This window comes from Aphelocoma coerulescens, chromosome 2 (genome assembly GCF_041296385.1).
Source record: "Aphelocoma coerulescens isolate FSJ_1873_10779 chromosome 2, UR_Acoe_1.0, whole genome shotgun sequence".
Classification (NCBI taxonomy): Eukaryota; Metazoa; Chordata; class Aves; order Passeriformes; family Corvidae; genus Aphelocoma; species Aphelocoma coerulescens.
This window is the reverse complement of record NC_091015.1, coordinates 33,441,439-33,463,369: the sequence shown is the minus strand read 5'-3', so window position 1 is coordinate 33,463,369 and position 21,931 is coordinate 33,441,439. Positions and strand designations below refer to the sequence as shown.

At 40.0% G+C, this 21,931-nt stretch overlaps 1 protein-coding gene across 3 annotated transcripts in view; it reads right to left on the bottom strand.

The window, feature by feature from the left end:
- LOC138106418 (cytoplasmic dynein 1 intermediate chain 1) overlaps positions 1–21,931 on the bottom strand; it is a 192,141-nt gene that overhangs the window by 160,542 nt on the left and 9,668 nt on the right. The window contains exons 2-4 of one of the 3 annotated variants that reach the window (XM_069006991.1): positions 14,570–14,687; positions 12,312–12,426; positions 9,421–9,511 (exon numbers count right to left, since the gene is read on the bottom strand). In XM_069006991.1, the coding sequence (XP_068863092.1) occupies positions 9,421–9,511; positions 12,312–12,426; positions 14,570–14,677 (314 nt within the window). In that variant the 5' untranslated portion in view covers positions 14,678–14,687. The remainder of the gene's footprint in view (positions 1–9,420; positions 9,512–12,311; positions 12,427–14,569; positions 14,688–21,931) is intronic. The other 2 variants (XM_069006993.1, XM_069006992.1) reach the window with 2 other exon arrangements.

Here is a 21,931-nt window from a genome sequence, read left to right as displayed (position 1 = left end):
AAATTTATGAAACAAAATCTGTTTTAAATGGAAACCCATTCATTTTCATAGGTTCTGCTTACGGAAAATTTTATATGGAACACTAAGACTGTTTCAAAACTCCTTGGGGAAAAAAAAAAAGAAATTTAGCAGTATCTCACCAGTGGCAGCAATTCCCACTTTATATATTTGAAGAAAAGTCCTAAAAATTGCATTACCAAAACAGTCACTCATAGAATATTTTTATTTTTCCAGATGAAACATAAAATTGTGAATGGGAATTTTCTAAGGGTCTTTTTAATAGGCTATAGAAGGAGAAAACATCAATATGCACTAACTGTACCAGTTTAACTATGTTAAACGGTTTAACATAGGAGGTGATCTCACAAAATTTAATTAAATCAAGATGAAATTGAGTACAAGAGAACTGTTTAAGCTGAGCTGGCCTTAGCAAGTAAGTTGTTTTGTTTTAAGAGGATTAGTGTTTTAGTCCCTAAAATCATCTGATTGCCTGACTAAATATATGATGATATGCCTGTAAATAACTAAAGAGATATAAGTGTAGCTGGGCTGATAACCTAAATGGTTAAGTGGGGCTTTATACATTAATATTATTTTCTTCTGGATGCAGCTGGGGCTCAGGTTTCCAAGGCATTTTACGTAGCACCCTGGGAATGGCAATCATTCCTTCTCCTTTGATTTATAGCATGGAGATGCTTGCTAGTGAGAAAAATAATCAAAGATCTGGAGGACTGAACTCTATCAATCCTTTAGGAAGGAAAGCATGAAAATCCTTAATGATGCCACAGGCTGACACGCTAAAAGGACTGCAGATGATTCTAATTAATATGGACCACTTAGACTTTGTAACTGGCATGCACCAAAAAACACTCCCTCCTTTCTAGGTGAGATATACAGACACTTGAAAGCAACTGCCAAATATCAGTCCCTAAGGTGTCTGCTTCTGTTTATAGGCTAAAAAAACCACAACCAACTGGCAGGGAGAGGCTTTAGATATTTAGGGCTAAATATCCATTGAATGTAAAGAAGGATTGTGGTTTTTCTTTGCAGGGACAAAAGGAGGGAAGACAATGTAAGAAATCTGCCATCCTCCAGCCTTGCATCCTAACATCTGCAGGGCAAGCCGTGATGTGCAAACAGCTCGACACAGCCACTCGTTACTACCCTGTAAACAGGCTGATGTTGGGAAGTGTGAGAGATCACAGCATCTCTTTAAAAAGCAGCAGAGTTCCTAGGCCAGAGACAGCAGAGACAGCCAGTGTTCTCCCAGGCAAGGGCAGGAGGCTGACACTGTCACTGCTTCACAGAAGCCATCACCATTCAGCTCAAGAAGGCTTAAGGCACAATTTGGCTTCTAAATCTGCAGGAAATTTTAAAATGAAATGTGTGCCAAGAGATCCTGATGATGGAGTCATGGCAAATTAAATGGGAAAAAATTTAACAGCTGGGCATTATTAATTTCTGTCCTACCATATAATGCTGCATATCCAAGCCCAAAGCCACCAAAACAGAGTGGCAATACAGCATCCCAGAGGGTATCCCATTTATCTCTAGCCACCGAGCAGAAAACTTCTCTTGACTCTGCACTGTGAAAGACTACACAACAGTCCCGAGGGTTACAATCCCTCTTTTCTGAATGAAACACCATGCAAGCGAAGTTTGCCATGAAGTAATTTTCCCTCAGTCTTTCCTGTAGCTCCCTCAGAGTCTTTACATTGTTCTGTGCTTCCCTTTGGGTCAGCCCATTTATGAAATAAGTATGCCACTAAAGCAGCCATTTAGAAAGCATTTTGTACATCTAAATTGATCTTACAGAAAATCTCCATAAAGAAAATAATCCACTACTAATAACTGTTACAGCTGTTACTCCTGAAGCAATACATCACAGGCCCACTTGTCCTTGCACAAGTGAAGAAGGATCCCTGTCATTTCTGAATGTGGTAACACAATGAAACGCTGGTAATGCAAAGCTGAGTGGCAGTGATGAAACAGCATCATTGCACAGAACCTGTCAAATGCATTTACTTAATGATAAAGTAACTAAGCCCGAGGCAATACGGTTCTGTTGGCAGTGGTTTTAGCAGATATTACAGAAACATGGTTTTGCCAATGTCTGTGAGAGATGTTTCCTGCAGCTAAAGAGAAGATAGGAAATACATCTTCTTCTTTTGCCTTCTTTATCTGTCTAATTCAACAGCAAAGTAGACACTTAAAAGGGAGAATGGCATTCTGATATCTTTTTTCAGCTTGCTGATGTGTTATATTACTATTCTAGGTAAGAAGCTGTTTGAAAATAAAAGCTGAGTTGCCAAGTCTGATTTTTCAGGAAAAAAGCACAGAACCCAAACACTCTGATGACATGTAGATGTACTCATGAGCGATCATCAAACAAAAAGTATCTTTCTGATTTTAAATATTATGTGGTAAGAACACACTGGAGTAGAGGTATCTTTTTTTCTTGACTGACAGTGAGCAAGATTAAATACCAAACTGTAAAATAATGATATGCTTTGACTCATTTCGTGCCCAGATGCTCCAGAGCTACCTCCTTCCTTTTGATTGTGTATCTGAAAAGTAAGAAATATTTGTGTTTGACAGACAGATATGAAGTAATATGGGATTAACACAAGACTGGTGTGTGTGTTTAGATGCTCCATTATAAATCAGAACACCTATTATTTATACAAAAATGAGTAAACAATATGCTGCAGAGAAAAAGGACTGGAATTAGATCTGCTTCTCCTGGCACTGGGCCAATAAAATCTTGGGGTGAACATCAACACAGTGAAAGAAAATATATCCTAGTGTATTTCTTTTTATAACAATATGGCTCAAAGTGCCCATGGTAGATGAAAGCAACACAAGATCACATCTGATGAAAAGATATACGAATGCAGACTAATACTGTCAGCAAACTTCCAAACAGAATGAGAGAGAAGAAGACATGCTCTCTACTCTCTATCAGTAAGGACATCCAACCTAATGTGACAGCTGCTACTATATTCTCTGGAATACAACTGGGAACATTCAGAGGTCACAGTGACTGTAAGATGAACTGATGTAGTGGACAAAAAATCATGCCATGAGCCAAAGCCAAAGGCGATACTGCTCCTCAGAGAAAAGTGCTCCAGCATTGCAGACGGCTGTTCTATTTCTAGGATTGCTCACATAATGTATTTTATGTAGAATTAAAAAACTAGTGATGATGAGACAATCAGGATTCCAGAGTGATCTAACTTCTCCAGCATATTACTGCTACAAAATCTCTTTGAGAAATCCAGTTTCCCTTTATTTTTTGTTTTCTTTGCTACCTAATGCAATGCTTAAACTCATTCTCACAGGAATTTTCATTAAATATTTAGAGCTTCATCCAAACAAGGACTAACCCTGCTTTACCGCAAGTACATTTCATACACTGAAGGAAGCTAATGGATTTCAGTGCATAAAACCCATCCCAAAACCTAAGCTTTATCAAAGGAACAACAACATAAATCAGGTAGGAATCATTTAAACTAAGTATTACATAGTGCCCTAATCCAAGTAAGAAAAATAATTACAGAAAGAGTAGCCGTAGCCTGACAAATCTGCAGAGTCCAATGGGCTATCAGAGAAATAGTACAAAATAATCCATCTTACATTATTTTACAGCAAATAAAGCACCATTTTGAAATAATTATCATCTGAAAGAAGCCACCAGAAGATAAATCCCTTTGCCTTTATGGGAGCCCACAAAATAATCACGTCCCTAAACTTAGGCACAGCAAAATACACAAGTTAGAAAGCAAAAGAGCACAGATAAAATTCTTGCAGAAAGAAGGGCAACCATTAACCTTTACACATCCAAGACAGCTGAGCCTGGTACAGTTCACTGAGCAGATGGAAGGCAGGAAACCTTACACCCAGCCTAATGGGATTCTCATGTTCCCCAATGCACAGCAGGAAGTGCTCCACACATGGGACTCCACTGGACACACACACACAGAGTCCACAATAAATGAGATGCTACTGTGCAAACCTACTACTGTAGGATGGTGAAGCTAGCTGAGAACATGTAGGATGTTCCCAGCTAGGAACATATAGGAGCAGTGAAGGATACAGGGCAAAATGGGCCACACAGATAAATCACACCTTGGTCCACAAATGGAACTCCTCCCAGATGCCACATGCCAGGGCGAACCCAGGATCCCCTGTGGGTTATACAGGCATACACACCAACGCAGGCTGGTGTGAGCACTGGAAGCTACCCAGCCACAGCAGCACATCCTCCCAGCATGGATATACTTCTGCTCTCTTATGTTGAGCTGACATGCAAAGCCCAGACTGACCCTACCTGAGCAAGGACACAAAGTCTTTCCAGGGAGCTGCTCAGCCCACACAACCTTATACTGCACTGCCTGTCTCTGAGGCACTGTACAAAGTTTGTCCTTGTGCACTTCCTCCGACAACATAAATCCAGAGTTCATGGCCATGAGTGCTGAGGAGATTTACAAATGCCTAAGGTAGCAGAACATGCCTCTCCATGGGCATGTTTCATGGTGGCTCTACCATAATAGTTAGCATGCTCTCTAGCACACTAGGGTAGCAAAAGTTCAGAGGATCCACCAGGGAGATGCATATAGTTATCACAAAGCAGTTTTGTATTAATAGAGGCGAATTTGTGCTTCACACTATGCTACAGCACAGGAGCTCTCAACAAATGCCTTTACCTCAGCCCTTTTCTTCACATGCATTCAAATCTACACTGCAGTTGTGCCTGTCCGTATAAGCTGACCATCAACAAGAGGACACTGGGAATCATCACAATGCTTACAGAATACTAAACAAACCAAAACACTTATCTCAAAAGAGCCAAACATGCCCTATTCCAAGGAGAATCTTCATGCAATCCTGCAATACTGTCTTATGGAAAATGAGTCATGTCTGAATACATCATGTAAAAAAATTCTGTGAACCAATGACCCATCAATTAAGAGATGGGTATCTGCTCAGGCTATGATGTAATTTTTCTCTCCTATCTGTGTAGCACTAGCAACACAGGCACCAATAAAGCAAAGTGGGATGTGCAAAGCAATGTGGAGATAGGTAAGTTGCTCTCTGAGGAACAACTGGGCTCCAATGAATTGTTCCATGTAGCCTGGTAACTACATGCAGCATCAGAATCGAAGTGTAACACACCTCTCTCTGCCTACCCAGGAATGATTCCCAAGACCACAGAAAAGAAAAAAATTTGGCTCTCCTGTCCAACTGAAAGCATTCAGTCAGCAGTTTCTAGAACTGTTATCCATCTAATATCTGCTTATTCTTATAGTTGCCATCATGGCTCAGAGGGAAGCTGGAATGCTGTTGAAACCTAATGTTTTCCCCAGTGAAAAGGTTATGACAAATAGCAAAATGGTACTAAAGATAAAGCAGAAAAAAATCCCCATAGAAACACGGCATGCAGAAGGCAGAAATGGTTCCAGAATTTAGTGGTATTACAAAGTCCACCCTATCTCTTCTAATACACTGAATGGCATCAGAGAAAAGACAACGCTGCTCTGGCTATTGTGCTGGAGATAATGGACAATGGTCCTGATGGATAGCAGCACTACTAGTCTGTAGGTCCCATGGCAGAAGTGACTATTGTGTCCATGCAGCTTTTCTTCCTGTGCAACAAAAGGGCCATACAACTGTAATGAATGAATTATTGTTTGACCTATTATCTGCCAGTTTGCCAGGCACATTGTCCTGAATGAGTGATGGCCTGTGATAGAAGACCCCACAGAGTCTTTAGGTAAATTGTTTTAGCGATGAATTTGTCTCACTATTGAATTTTAAAGTTTTTCTGGTTTATATTTTTCCAGCTTCAATACCAAACACTTTGCTGCTTTCACCTTTTCTGCTGGAGGAGCCTGTTTGCTCACTGTATAACTATTACACATGGTAAACAAGTTACCAGTCAGTTTTCATCTTGCAAAGTAAGAGTGAATGAGGTCTGTGGTTCCAGGACTACAACTACTGAACAGTGTTCAAACACTCCAGTTTATCAATTTTCTTTCCTGAAAAGCAGATGCCATAAACCTGTGTTTCTGGCTGAACTCCATTCACTGTTGTACAAGAAATCACAGATGCTTGCTGATCAAAGCATATCTCAAATATACTTGGTGATACTGGGACCAACGGATTAAGTCGGACAACTACCAGAAGAACCAACAACTCAAAGAAGTATGAACACAACCTAGTTCTGTACCAGAATCTGCTCCCTCTAATGGGAACGCATGATCTTCTGCATTCTTCAAAGCTTTCAACAGAGCCTCTCACCTGTAACGAGACGAAATCTGCATCTCCACAGCTTTTTTTTTTTTTTAATATCCATCATCTTCCTCTGGGGAACACTTCAGCAATGAGCAATCAGACTGCCCGCAGGATTTCTGCCAGGCTGTGTGAGCTCATCATTTCTGCAGCAGTTAGCAGCAACAACGACAGACAAGCTGTGATCGCCAAGATGGGGGCATTAGCAGCTTTGAAACTAATCTGCTCTCCTCTAAAGCCTGACCTCAGCCTAGTACAGAAAATTCATAGCAGAATAAGGAAAAGATCTAACAAGCATGATGGCATGACAGGGGATCCAGCAAAAGTGCCCTCTCTATCACAGAGAGTGAAATGGAAAAATACATTAAAATGAAGCAGGATAACCTTGTTTATACAGAAAAACAGGCAATAATATATGCAGTAGTCAAAATAAGTTAGATGTATGGTCTGGGCACCTCTCGGAGAAAACAGCTGAGGTGGTTTGATCCTGTTTATCCACCATGATGACAGTACTACCAACATCTTTCTCACCAAGTCTGACCACTCTATCACACATGCAGGCTTGAGTGCACCTGTCCACACAAACACTGAGCACATCTACCTTCACCCAGTGACACTAATTTGACTAACTGCCACTCAATACTATCCACTGGTTACAGACATTCCCTGGGGCCTGGACCAGACATTACCATATTTCCATTACCACAAACCAATCGCTCTAGGCAAACATCTGCAAGCAGCCTTCCTGGCACACAGCACAGCCTTTTCAAAGCCTGAGAAGATGCCAAGCAAACTGGTACAATACAAGCAAGGTCTTAGGATTCCCACTGAATTCCTAGTATGGCCACAAGAAGCCAAAAAATGGATCCAAAATGAAAGGCCACAATGCAGTGCGTCATGAGCTCAGAAGAAGGGGACAAACTCCATTCTCCTCTGAAAGGACACATGGTCATGTGCTTTCACTGCTCGTTGCTGACAGAGAGCCAAAGTGCTAGCGCGGGTCACAGCCAAATAAACTCTTCCAACAGCCTTTTTACCTTAATGGTAAAAAAGTTACACCATTAAGGTTCAGAGAAAAAGCAGGAATTTAGAAGTCTCCACACACCTTTGTCAGAGCTTCCCGTAGGACTGTGGTAAATAGCTCATCCTGAACAGCAGGCTATACTATGCTTAAAAAAGATTTTTGTTCTACACAGAGTATTTTGACTTGCTGAAATCTACTGAATTTACTTATGAAGACAGCATTACACTATTTACTGTGTTTTAAACTGCTACATCTCACAGGCTAGGGCTTTTAACTTAACAAAATCCATTTCTTCTAGAGGGCAGACCTGGGAGCAGGGCTGAGCTGATTTAATAGCAGCTGTGCAGCATCCACATCACAAGGGAGAGCATCAGCATCTGGCTGAAAGGGACACAGCATACCTTCTGCTTATGGAAGTGTGATTTTTCTAAGCAGAAGGCTGGTGTGGCATGAAATCTGGTGACCTGAAGCTGTGTCACATGACAGTCTGTGTCTGGAGAGGTATGATGTCTACTGAGCACGGCTAACTACAGAAAGCAATCACTGTGTTTTCAAGCCATTAGCAGAGTCTTGGCTCACAGACTTGGATGAGCTGGCAGCTCAGCTCTAAATGAATTAGTGTCATACAAAAAGAGATATTAGGATCCATCTTTTACACTCCTCAAAATATACATATACTTCTCAAAATATAGCTGCTTGCACCTCTTCTTACTTGAACATACCCTTCTTTACCAGCAGTATCCTCACATTCTCCTTTCTTTTCTATTCCAGAGAAGGAATTGGTTTGGGATTGCCACTTCATTTTTTATTTCCACCATGGAAACAAAAATAAGAAGATTACTCTTGTTTCCATCCCTCACACACATTCCACCTTCCAACAAGAACAGAGCCCCTTCCCTTCCACTGTGCATGAAACTCTCCAGAGTTTCCAAGGCAGAATTGCCAGTGGGTCCTGGGATGTTTCAGCGAGCTCCTGTCCAAGCTCTTCTCTGCCACTGTCAGCGTCACACACTGCCAAGACTAGTCACAGGAACCTGAGGCAACCTGGTGTTACATGGGGGAGGAATTCCAAGGGGACTGGCTATGTGAACAAAGATAACTCAACATGAATAACAGGTTCTATCCCTGGGCATATCCCCCTGATTTTAGTGTATTTCCAAACAGCATGAGAGCTTTCTGTAAGCCATTTTAGAAGTGAAAATTCAGCTCTTGCTTCCACTATAAGGTTTGAGGCTCAGAGTTTAAGATCTACTTGCTGCATGCATTTATTTACCTCAGATCTGAGACCAGTATGACACTGAACTGTGCCATAAATCAAATCCCTCCGGAAGGGAGAGAACTTTCTAAAAGTTCTTGCAAGGAGTTTCAAAGATAAACCGAGACTTTTCCTGGAGTTTCAATGCTGCTGGATAGTTGTTTATTAAGTCTTATCAGAGGAGCAGAGCCACTAGCGTGACCCAGGTACAGACAGAGCACAGAAAGCAGGAGTGAAGTCTCTCATTATCAAGATTTACACAGCCTTTTAAAGATAATTTAACCAATGGTTACTAAAAATGTATATTGTTTTCATTTTCCTACCAATTATTCAGTAACACGGGCAGGAACTGAGGAATTCTCTATCCAATCATTCCAAACTATTTTACTGCAGAACATGGAGTAGTAGAAGGAGGAGAAGAAGATTTAGAGAACAACAACAATCCTCCATTTTGCTATTTTTTAGTCTTATCTATTTACTACAAAGGGAAGCCCAAGACCTCTAAATTTTTCACCCCGTGACAATCTTACATAGTAGTCTATCACCTAATTCACACCACTGTATTTTCTAGTTCTTGTCTGATCATTGGTAATTTTTTACAAGGTTGGAGGTTAAAACAGTGTTGTTCAGGGGAGTAAGAACCCTTAAAAACAGTCAGAGAAATATTCTTGGCACTCTGGGTTCCTACACCAGTATTACTGGATGGTAACACACAGCGGACAATGCAGAAACAAAAATACACATTTGATACAGCATGTTCTTATTTACAGCAGAAAAGGAAAAAATGGGGAAGTAAGAGCAAAGTGAAAAAACCTCATATTTATTCAAGTCCATTAACTCTTTGTCTTACCTTCCTATGGGTCCCAGATCCCCTGAATCCTGGCTGCCTGCGTCACTGGGTGTGCTCACTGATTTCGAAGAGGGAGACATAGGGGTTGGGACTAAATAATGAAAATAACAGGTATCCCATGTTAACACATGCAGCGACTGCACTGATGAAGAGCAGTGTCAGACAAATCAAAACCAATGGACCAAAATGATAGTGGATGAATGAGTGGGAGAGTTTGAAATGGTGAAAGCAAATAAGGAAGGAAAGAAAAAGAAAAGGAAGAGAGTCAAGTGAATTTTAAATCTTCTGGAAGTGTTACCACTGACATGTATTTAGACAGGACTGAAAGCCCAATGGGAATTTACAGCTAATCAATGGAGAAGATACCTGTGGAAATAAAATAGGACTTGTTTTCTTGAGTCTGGCTTGAAGTTGACTTGCAAAAGATTTTAAAGGTATGAAGAAATATCAGGGGCTTGTCTTGTCAAAAAACTAAGTGAACTCTTCTGGTAAAGTTAAGTAGGCAACAGAACAAGCACACTTTTCAAATTCTGAATTTAAATCAAAAGCCAGTGTCCATCAGATATGCTCCAAGGCTGCAGTGTGGAAATGACATAAAAAATAAAAGCTAAATAAGGAAATCCAGCTAAGTTAAAATCATTTCCCAAAGATGCTGAGAATACACATTAGTTTGCTTGGTGATTGTGTTTTCTTAAGCAATGTAGGTCATACAAAATTTCCATTTTGGGTGGGACATGATTTCAACACTCAAGGAAAAGTTTCCCTTGGTTTAGACACTATTTGCCCAAGCTCTTGAAATGATTTTCTCTTTGGTTTGCCAGGGCTTTTGAAGCATATTTCATGCAAAGGCTGTTTTGTTTCCTGAAACAGGAAAGGAAGTTCATAGCTCAAGGTCAGCCCGAGTTAAAGCTCTTCAGCAAGGAAATAATAAATAAAAGAGTAAAAATACCCTGATTTCTTTTAAAATGGTTTCTCAAAAATATTAAAAATTAAGAGATGGCTCCAGTCAAGATTTAATGCAAGTATTTTTCAAAGCAGCCACATTGAATAAAACACAAAAAGGGGGTTTAATGCAAAAGCAAAGCTTCCCATTTGGTTTAAATCATATCCATTTTCTTTTATAGATTTAACAGAGTAAAACTTTAAAATACTTTGTTATGGTTTACAATGTATAATGACAGACCTGTCAAGAGATTCAGATTTTCCATGTGGTCAAACATTTAATGCAGATTCTCCCTAGAGATTGTCACAGAAATGACTGCAGCACGAAAAGTGAATTCATCTTTGTGACAGCCCTTTGGCAGGTTACAGGTATGTCTGGTTGTTTACATATTCCATATTCACACTGAGACCTGGCATCGTGTGAAGGTGGAATTAAAGCCTGCTTTGTATATTAATTGGGAGTGTATGTAAAGGGAACAAAAGAGAACACAATACTATTTTTAACTAAAAGGAATCATATGTAAATTTACATGTTCTTTTGACAGTACCAAATACAAAAAAAATTAACTAAGAAAAAACCTGGTAATTTGCAACATGAATATATGTGTCTAGTTAATAAAATGATAAGGACATATATACTCATTCTTATATAAAAATGAGTATTTTAAATTTTATACATTAAAAATATATCTGATTTTATCTTGGACCTTATTTTTGTATCATGATATAATTAAAAAAACATATTTTATTATTCATAAAAATAACCTAACCATTACTTGTCAGGCAATTCTTCTGAGAAGTGGTGTCTAAAAGCTTCAGTCACTCTACCATAACTTATAAAAATAGTAATTTTTCTCAATAAATGTTGGTTGATGGAACTAATTAATTCAAATTCCAATTCAGAATGTCACTACCTACTTGCATATGCACCCAGGCATCTGTCTAAGGTGCTTTCCTAAATAAAACCTTAACTATTTCATCAAATTTGAAGTTTTTCCTGTATATTACTGGCAAGAATAACTAGGGGTAAAATCCTAGATTCAGTCACAATGAACTTAATGACAAGGCTTGATAGCTCCAGAGAGGCCAAGATTTCAGCTAAAACAGTGAGAATGATTCCAAAGGGGAGGGAAGGGGAGGGGAGAGGAGGGAAGGGGAAGGGGAAGGGGAAGGGGAAGGGAAGGGGAAGGGGAAGGGGAAGGGGAAGGGGAAGGGGAAGGGGAAGGGGAAGGGGAAGGGGAAGGGGAAGGGGAAGGGGAAGGGGAAGGGGAAGGGGAAGGGGAAGGGATTTCTTGCTTTCGGACCATTCAATAAATGAGGCAGATCTTCATCAAGGTAACCCATACTCAGATACTGCATGTATTTTTAAACTGAAGACTTTGGGTTCGAGAACTGAAACATCAAAACCAAAAAAGAAGTCAAGCACATGAAACCAGAGCAAAAATCTACAATAGTGTCTGTTGATAACTGTTTTTCTATTTGTGATTTGGTTTTTTTTTTATTTTCCTTCTCCAGTTTTGCTTGATTTTAGAAGAAACTCAGTGGGAGTTCCCACATGACTATGCTCCTCCTTCCTTACAAATGCTTAATTTGAATTTTAGAAACAAAACTTGGGGCTAATGAAGTACAGCACTTATATTTTTGGGTCATCAGATAGATGGGAGAGAAGATAAAACAGTCCATCAGAAAAGAAATCACTGCTGGTATGCAAAATCAACCTGCATTATGTTCATAAAAAATTCTTGAAGAAATGAAACAGATGTTTTTGGCAATGACAAGTACTCAAAATGCCATGAGCTTGTATATGTGAATGGTATGGCAGGCATTCAAACAGAAGAGTTCACTTCACTAATACAGCCAAAAACCAAAAAAGCCAAGCATGCTTTAGTAGAAAGAAAGCATTAGTTGTGGCAGAGTTGAATGCTTTACAGTGTGCTTCTCTTAAATACCTAGAGGTGGTTCTGGGGATATACCAATGCTCTGTAACAAAGCTTCTGTCTCTCTTCTTTTACGGTCTAGGTCAGAATCTTCCTGAGCTGGCTCCTTCTTCTGCTGTAGATCAGCCTGAGTTAAACCAGAAGAAAACAGAACAATTTGTTTCATACCTAATCAGCTCTAGCAATTATTTCACACATAATCAGCTCGAGCAATTATATGCGTGGAAATATTTGTATGCACTACTGCTTAGGTACACTTTGAAATTCATTTTGATATGTTTAGGTAATCTATAACTTAGATAATTCATACTGTATATAGCAGTAAAAGTATTTTACCCTAAATGGATGGTAGAACCAGCTTTTGCAAGGATATTTGCAAGATTTTTTACAGGACAATGACGGAAATTTTCTGCCTCTCACTCATTAAGCGCAACTTATTCAACTAACAAAAGCTGTCCATAGAGCAACAGGTATCGTTACCCTGAATAAAACTGGCCCCTTTCTCCAGGGATCAAGCATAAAATTTCACTGGATTTCAGTGATGTAGCTTAAGGTCCTACACTTTTTTCCCAAGCACTTGTCGGGAAAAGAAATACTTTCTCATTGACTTCAACATCTAAAGGTGCAAAGGAAAGAACATCTCTAAACTAGGACTTTGGCAGCCCTTGGCCCACTAAAGGTCCACAAGACCCTTCCCTCTGCTTAGCTATCTCCACATCCTTGGAGCTTCCACACATCAGCCTTCTCCCACTCTGACTTATGGGCATCTAAAATCAGTAGGTGCACCTACATTAGCCAGAATCCCACAAACAGGTTGTCCTTTCTGCCGAGAACAGAGTGAGGACTTGTACAGCTCCTCAGACTGGTGTTGATCTTGGTGCAGGCACCAACAGAAAACCTGGAAATTCAGAAGCATCTCCACATTCTTTAGTTTGGATACAGCCAGAAAATACTGATTTTACAGTCAAGGTCCAGGCATATTCCCATGCTCAGCTCTTCACATGAACTATCTCAGAGTATGTAGGGTTGTGGACAGCTCTCCTGCACCAGTGTGAATGGGCAAGCACCTTTGTGAGTGTCAGCCTTCACTCCTGGACCCATGTGGCACCACAGCACAGCCCATTTACACAGTTATGCACCGTAGCATTATCTGTAGAGATGGCTCTGGGGGCCAATGGAAAGTTCCAACCACCACAAGATCTCCACGAGGCATAAAGTCAGAGCCAGGGGACAAAGAAAAAGAACCTAAAAGCTCCCTCGAGCCACAGGCTTGGCCCCCTTTCCTCTAGTTCTTTAGTAACCAACACTGAAAGCATTACCATTTAAAGGTCTGCTTATGGAGGACTTCCCCAGTGACTCCAGGAGCCTCACTGGGGCATGTGCTGTAACTGCACAAATGTACCTCAAATGAAAAGAGATTAAAAAGACAGACAAAACTGGAATGCTGATTTCTTGGATCACATCACATTTCCACGGTAATTCCACGAAATTCATGTACAATATTAAAGTGTCAGTTTAAAAGGAAACCAGTTATTAGTAAAGGATAACAGGTGCTTTAAACTATAGTAAGTGTTGACATTTGAAGGAAAGGAAGCATAATCACTTAATGCTTCTCTGACTTTGCATGAAAATGAATATCCACTCCCTGTCAATTCTCACCTCTATTCCACTAAGTGACTGAATAAAAAGAAGTACAAATCCCTTAATGAAAAACTTAATGCATATTGTCAAGGACAAATAAACTAATATGTCAATCAAACTTTAACAGAACTGAAAGATGCACCCATGCCAGAAGAAGAAAATGCAATTGCAATTATGTTTTACTTTACTGGAGAATAATAATTGTAAATCTGTTACCTTAGCTAGTAATCAAACTAGTCTTCAGAGTACAAAAATACATATTTAGATTGTAATGGCTTGAAAAGATGTGAGTCCTCTTTCAGTCTTTTCCCACTCTCCACTCCCTTTGCGTTGAAGGAGAGCCCAGCAAAAAGCATTGTGGCAAATCAATTTCTCTTTCTCCATACACATGCACATCATGTTGTCTAAACTGTTGTCATTTGACAGTGCCGTGGTTTTAAAAGCAATTCCCTCACCCCAACATTCTTGACTAAAAATAAGCTTTTTGACTTTAAGGTTAGTCTGACGTGGGTTTGAGGATCTCATTCCACATGACAGATACCTTGGGGCATACAACACTGAGATGTCAAAACCTCAGCAAGCCCCTTGTGCAAGCATGAGCTATCTAAAAGGCGGTTTTGCAAATTTACCTCTTTTTTCTTCCTTTCTTCCTCCTTCCGTTTCTTCTCTTCTCTTATCTGAGCCAAACGTTGTTTTTTGCGCTCAAGTTCTGCTTTTAAATCACTTTTGTCTGACATTTTGACTCTGCTGGAAACAAAAGCATGGAGATCAAGATGAAAATTGAATGATTTCCCTATTTACTGAAAAAAAGATAGCTAATTATATCAAAAGTAGGGCTTCTAAAATTGCAGCAAATATATTTCTATATAAACACTGGTCCTTGGACTATACTGACACTGTAAAAAGCAGAGCATTTTCTTCGCAATTTTCATTTCAAGAAATTAGACCAGAGTATCACCAAATGTGGAATATATTTTCAGATTACCTCTACTAGAAAACTACCTTTGTGAAGCAAACCTATTGCTGTTCAAAATAATGCTTTAATGCTTTCGAAGTGAAGCTAAAGTCTTTTGATTTTCGTGATCTTCAGCATCTCTGCCAGACTGTAGAACTCAGATTCACAAATATATTTCAAGTACCAGAATGAGATCTGCCCCAAACAGCCCCATATTTCTTAGGCAAGTAATACTTTTACTTGCAAAAAATGGAAACGGGAGAGCTTTTGCTTCTGCAGGTGCTTTGCACGGCTGCCAGGTGGGACCCCCCGTTACACCAACACAGTCCCAGACAGACCATCAGCTCAGTCTCAGTACCTTTCACACATGCACCCCTCTGGCTCACCAAAGTATGAGCTATCCTGCATAGGAATCTCCTCCACCCCTTCCAGGGAAAGCCAGGCCATTCCCTCAAGTGGCTGCAGACAAGGAGCAAAATCACACAACCCAGCAAATCTAAGTTTGTCTTTAATGAAGCAGCACATTGCTTTGCCAACAGTCATGTGCTCAGACCATCTTTCTATGAGGCAGGAGATATGCCTAACAATCCTGATTTCATGCCAAACACACAAACTGGGCAAAAACATTTCTTCTGAGATGCTGAAAGACCTCTTCCACCATTTAAACCCATTTTTCTTTAGGAGGGTGATGTGAAGCCACAAATACCCTTTGTCTTTTAAATCTCTGGCAGCCTAAGCTGATGTACACAAGCCTTGAAAATGAAAGGTAAGGAAATAAAAAGTCATACAATACAGATATAGATCCAGATCTTTACAGAAGACAGGAATCCAGTCTTTTTCTACAGTTTTAAAACCCCACCAGTGTTGCACAAATCCGTAACTTGAATCACAGATTATTTATTGATTTTCTAACATATAACCATTACGAACTGCAATCTAACTGTATCAATACTGATTTTCTTCTTAGGACTTTGCTTCAAAGACAGTTCTGACTAACGTAGCCATTCATGAAAAGAGTTAACTGTGTCTTTCCTGTTCACACATCACCAACTGTATCCACTGCTGCAGCTCAAAATCAATCAGATCAATGGCAGTGCCATGTATATGCAATGGAAGTCTATTGTTCACTTGATGCATGGGAAATTTGAATGTCAACTCTCCGTTAATATAATGAGAACTCTACTCACATTACGGCCTGGGTGGGTGGATGACCAGAGAGTAAAATTACATGCTAAAAATTACATGGCACTTTCACACATCATGGATTTCTCTGCAGTCATCAGCTTCCTCCTCAAAATGATAAAGGAATAGTTAGCCTGTGACATAGAGGATATTGCCAAGAAAACATCACCTGCACATTAAGCACAATCTCAGCCCCAAATGCTTTGTTGTCTTTGCAAGCATTTTTCTTTTAGGAAAGAACAGAATAACATCTGGAATCAGACAAGGAAACCATTTAATGAAAAGGACAGGCATAAGAGCAGCTCAAAGTCCAGCTCACACTGCCACAGATTCTGCACTTCAGCAGAGCTGCCCATGCTGGCAAGGCATCCTTTCAAGGCCAGCATTCAATCCCTGGTTCAATCCACAGCAAATGGTATAGCTAGGAAGAACATTCAGCTGCCAAACAACGGGACCACTGGATACACCGGCTGCATGTGGAGGACCACCATTTCTTTATTCCTCCATCACTCTCATCCTATTCACAACAGTATTGCTATCAACTGGAGAAAACCAAAACCATCAGAAAAAAATTGCATTCGATGTCAAGAGAACTAAGCCATAGCACCTTAAACAACATTAATCTGTGTGATCAGTTGACGTCAGTGAACTATTTTTTACATGAGAAATGCCCAGAGAAAAAAAAAGCATTTCAGTAGCAGTGCAGGTAGTGTTTTGCCTACCAATCTGTTCAGGATTTCTGTGTCTCTCTTAGATATGATTGAAATCCCATTTCAAGTCATTTTCCTAATCTGTTGCACACATTTGAATTCTGATTATGAAGTTACCCCTCAGCGCCCTTTGGACTAGATAGAGTTTTAGCATCCTTTTAGTTCTGCAGTTTGGCTACAGAGAGAGAGCTCCTGTTTCTATGCAAAAAATATGCAAATGCATTTTAAGGCTCCTGACAGAAACCCTGAGGGTTTGTCATCCCTTTCAAGCTGTTTGTCAGATATCAATGAATGGCTTTCTAAAAATTCATTCCCTTTATGTCAGGGAAGCTAACTAGCTTTTCCCCTGATTTGAGCATCAATGGTTTAGTGCCTGGCCCCTTTTTTACAATGCTCCAGTCAGGGTGATCAAATCCTATTATAACTTTGCTCTATTTTTAACAAAATAGATTTACATACAATAAAGATGATGTATTAAATTCCCTTCAAAGAATGTTGCCAGAGCTCAGTTATACACTTTCATCCTGAATATATTACAGCCATGCCTGAGCCCCCCAGACAGCTTACCAACCTGCAGACTGGCTGTTTACAATTTTAGCACAAATTGAACACCAAGGGTATGTAAGCACCTTTCTCAGATGCCAGCAAGCTGGTACCAAGAAAGGAGGCAAGTGTACTTATCACTCTGCTTGGCGTTAACCATGGAGTTAACACTGTTCATTACTGAGAGCAAATTTCTAATAAATGCTGTTCTCAGTGCCAAAAGGCATGCTACACCAAGAGAGATAAAGGTAAACAGTAAAAAGGATTTACTTTAAACATTCTCTGTGGTGCAGATGACAGCCCAAGGCTTATGCATGACCTAATCTCCAGCCTGGGAGAAGGCACTGGTCAGAGGGAATCACTGAGGAGCACATTTTGTACTGAAGCAATTAAATCCCTTGTGTGGGAGAAGGAACACACAGGAACAAACACACTGAACATTGAGTAAGTGTAGAAATAACTTTCATAGCAGGGCAACACCCTGGGGCTCCCCTCTTCAAGGGAGATGCATAATCTTAGAGTCTAGATCAATTTTTATTTGTTTAGCCCAGTTTATTGTCATGGTTTTAAAAGGGGAGAGAGAGTCCTCCCACTGCAGAAGAGCTTCCCACACATGGTAGCATAGGTTCTTGTACCAGGACCTTGCACAGAGAGCACCTGCCTGAACTCCCAATACTCAGAGAAAATTCTCCTTTCTTTGAGTTACTGAAGAAAGGAGCTGGTTCCTCATGGCATGACTTTTAATGAAACAGAGTGTTCTATTTCAAGATGTCAGTTTTCCCCATGTGCATTAAACATGCCTCATAGTCCCCTTTTAGTCTTGGAAATGCAGTTGATTCCACTTACACATCAGAGCCAGTGTGATGGCAGCTACCCAGGCCTGTGCACAGGCAGTGCTGGCTTCTGGAGACTGCTTTCTGGGACATCACCATCTACTGGCTTGGCTCACAGCACCTTAGATGCCCACAGTGTACATGCAGAGCTATCCCTACCATCAGGACAGGTAAAATCTAAAGAGTCTGGGTATCCTAGGATGTGATTCCACTTTTCCTAAAGCAGACGTTTAAAAGCAGCTAAGATTAAGCATGCCCCAAAGTCACCAGTTCCTCTCTAATGATGATAAAGGGCCCTGAGTGATCTACATTAAGTTCTAGAAATCTCCACTGTAAATGTCTCAGACAGGGTGAGAACAATCCTGTCCTTAACATGCTCCCAGAAGTTCCTTTTAGCTTCTCAGTGTATGAAACAAGATATTTGAAAGACAATTTACATTAACCTAAAAATAGTAATGATGTTTGCACAAACTTCTCTGCTGTACAGAACATACGCCAAACTACTCCACAAAGCTCATCCCACAGGTAGTAACATCTCACAACAATTTCATTTGTGGTAGCAGTAAGAATATAAACATGCAAACAACAGCATTTTATCCTCGACTGGACTAAAAGCCATGCAAGTACTTTAACAGGTACAGGCCAGTTTTACTACAGCTTTATAAGCAACAAGGTCTTTATCAGTGATCAATATCACAGCATTTGAGCAGATATTTTTTCAAAACATTTATATGAGCACTTAAGAGCAGAAACAGCCACAGATATCTAAAAAGGTTTACTTGAATTTCAGTACCTATAAGTTGATACTTTTTAGAGTAATAAAATCAGAAGAACAGGTACAAAGAGTAGCAAGACATGTACACAGGTTGGACTAAATACAGGAAAAAATAAGTCCAAAATGTCCAATGTATAAACAATAAAATAAAAAGACAATTACAACAGTGCACACTTTTTAAGTAGAAGAAGTAAACAATATATAAGATCTCCCTTCTCTTCAAGCCTTTTCTTTATATTTCCTAAAATAGCATCTTGCCTGCGTGCCTTCGTTAAGCTCATCTCAAAAGAAACCTAACTTTCCAACTCTAATAGGACATTAAAAAAGCCTACGAATTGTACTGCTTTTTTGGTGTTTGCAGGATTTTTACACACTGTTCATTCAGTAGGCTGCACTAGAGTAGAAATTTTCCAGAAGGAGTAGAAATTTTGCCCTTCATGAGCCTTGAGGTCTTTCCTGGCTTGTGCCTGCCTGTGTTGTCCTTTTCGTTATTATCTCCATTGCACTTACCAAAGGGGTTCATTAAATACTGTTACATATGGCATTAGTCATCCTATGTAACTAATTATAAATAATTGATTCATTAATATACTTCTTTAAAAAATAGGCAGCATCCAATATTTAGAGATGCTGTACATGTATTTTTCATATGCCTTCATAAATAGCCAGTTACTGGAGTCCAAAACTGCAAAACGTATTCGTGTGAAATGCACAGGATGTTCCCCAATAAAATATATTACTCAGTGATTTTGGTTTTAAAGAATGGGTTTACAGAGTGGGAGTACTATTACTATTGAAACTCTCACATATGAAGTGTTCCACTGGAAAAAAATTTATTCATTTCTATCATGTACCATATTTATCTCTACTTGGTACAAATTAGCATCTTTCCTACAGCTAGGAATACTATGTATTTTTACAATAGAAAAAAATTCCCATGAGATCTACCTATGACTTCTACAACTATAAAGTGTGCATGCACATTATGATACTGTACAAAGCAGATAAATGTCTTTGGTCTGCAAGAAACCAGAGGGAGTTGCTACCCTAGTATAAGTGCATTCTAATACATTGCATTCATTTGAAAGTAATGTTTGAAACACACTTCAAATGGGCAAAAGGGGCTAGAAGCATCTCAACAGCAATTTTTGCATAAATATGAGTGCCTCTTTTCATCATGCATCAGAATTTGCACTTGACTTCAGTCAAATAACATAAATAATTTTGCTAAATGGGCACATCAATGTTTACGAGATCACAACAATGCGCAAATATTTGCAGCTGCAAAAACTTAGCATTTGCAGTATTTAAAGGAATCTCCTGTGTGTGATGAATTCAGGAAAACACTAAGTAAAACTGGAGAGACTAAGTATTTTTTCCATATAACCTTGAGGCAAAACAGTCAGGCTTTTTACACTGCATCTGTGTATTTATCTATAAATAAAAATGGTTGTCAAGTGTTCCATTTCAGGGAATGTACCATTTTTATCCTTCAGCTTCTGAACATTTCTAACAGATGGGCAAAGGTCTTGTACTTTGTTCTGTAAAGGTTTACAAATCACAAGCACCCAGAGATTTGGTTCTGTGCTTCTTCCTGGTTGCTATGCAACAGGTCAGCACATCTCTAGCCTATTTATTTTAGTGCTGACAGGGTATAAGATATGTAGCCACAACTGCTCTTACATCCCTTACAATCTATTACCATTTAATCTCTTCACTCTTGTTCTTCCATAATGGCCCTACTACAAAATTAACACAGTTTCAGCAGAATTGTAGGGCCCCCACAAAGCGTCATGTGAGCAGAACTCTACTACTGCCCATTCTTCTAGCACCAGGAGCAATCAATGAAGCAACACCTTCTTGCCATCCCTTTCTCTCATGCCCCTTTAATCTCTTAAATTTACCATGGTCATTCCAATTCCAACAAACCTAGTGCCATGGAAGAGCCATCAAGGTTGAAGGGAAGAAGCTGCTGGCAACAACTCACTGGAGATGAGCAAGAAACACACAACATTACAGCAAGCAGTAGAATGAACTCGAGGACTACATACTAACATGTCACTCTAGCAAAACTGCTGCACATCTTGCACCAAACACACTCCCTTTATATTGAGTTCCACAAAACCAATTGCATGTATCACCTCAAAGAAAACTGAATTTTAAATAGGTCTTTTCAAGCATCTTGGATTTTCTCTCAATAAGCTTTAATGAGCATAGTTATAACTGCACAGTGATCTCAGATGTGCTGCTGTGAGATGGTCCTCAATGCAGCAGCCAATACTGATTTGTACTTCCCAGGAATCTGACTCAGGAATTGTGCCCCAGTTATGAAGAGCAGATGTTTCTAACATAACAACCACTTGCATGCTTGACAACTTTTAGATCTTGTAATATAGAAGCGATTCCTAAGCCTTCTTGGTCACTTCCCACTCTATCAGCTTCTGTCTCTGTTATCTTCTACTGTTTGGGTGTGGTAACACGCAGCGCTCCACACGTGGCTCTGTGTATGGCTGGGAATGGACACAGCGAAATTCCAAATTTTGTGACTCTACATTCACCACACATTAACTGGTCTTCCTCATTGCACTGTGTTATTTTCTGTGAATTTCCCAGCTTGCTCCAGAGATGAACTGCAGGATGAACAGATCAAGAGCAGCCCTGCTGAGAAGGACTTGGGGATGCTGGCAGATGAGAGGCTGGACATGACCCAGAAATGTGCATTTACAACCCAGAAAGCCAAACGTGTCCTGGGCTGCACCAAAAGCAGTGTGGCCATCAAGGTTAGGGAGGGGATTCTGCCCTTCTACTGTGCTCCAGTGAGACCCCACCTGGAGCACTGCATCCAGCTCTGGGGTCCCAGCACAGGAAGGACATGGACCTGGTTGAAGTCCAGAGGAGGCCACCAAGTTGATTAGAGAGATGGAGTACACCACCTATGACGAAAGGCTGAGAGATTTGGATTTGTTCAGCCTGGAAAAGAAAGGGCTTTGGGA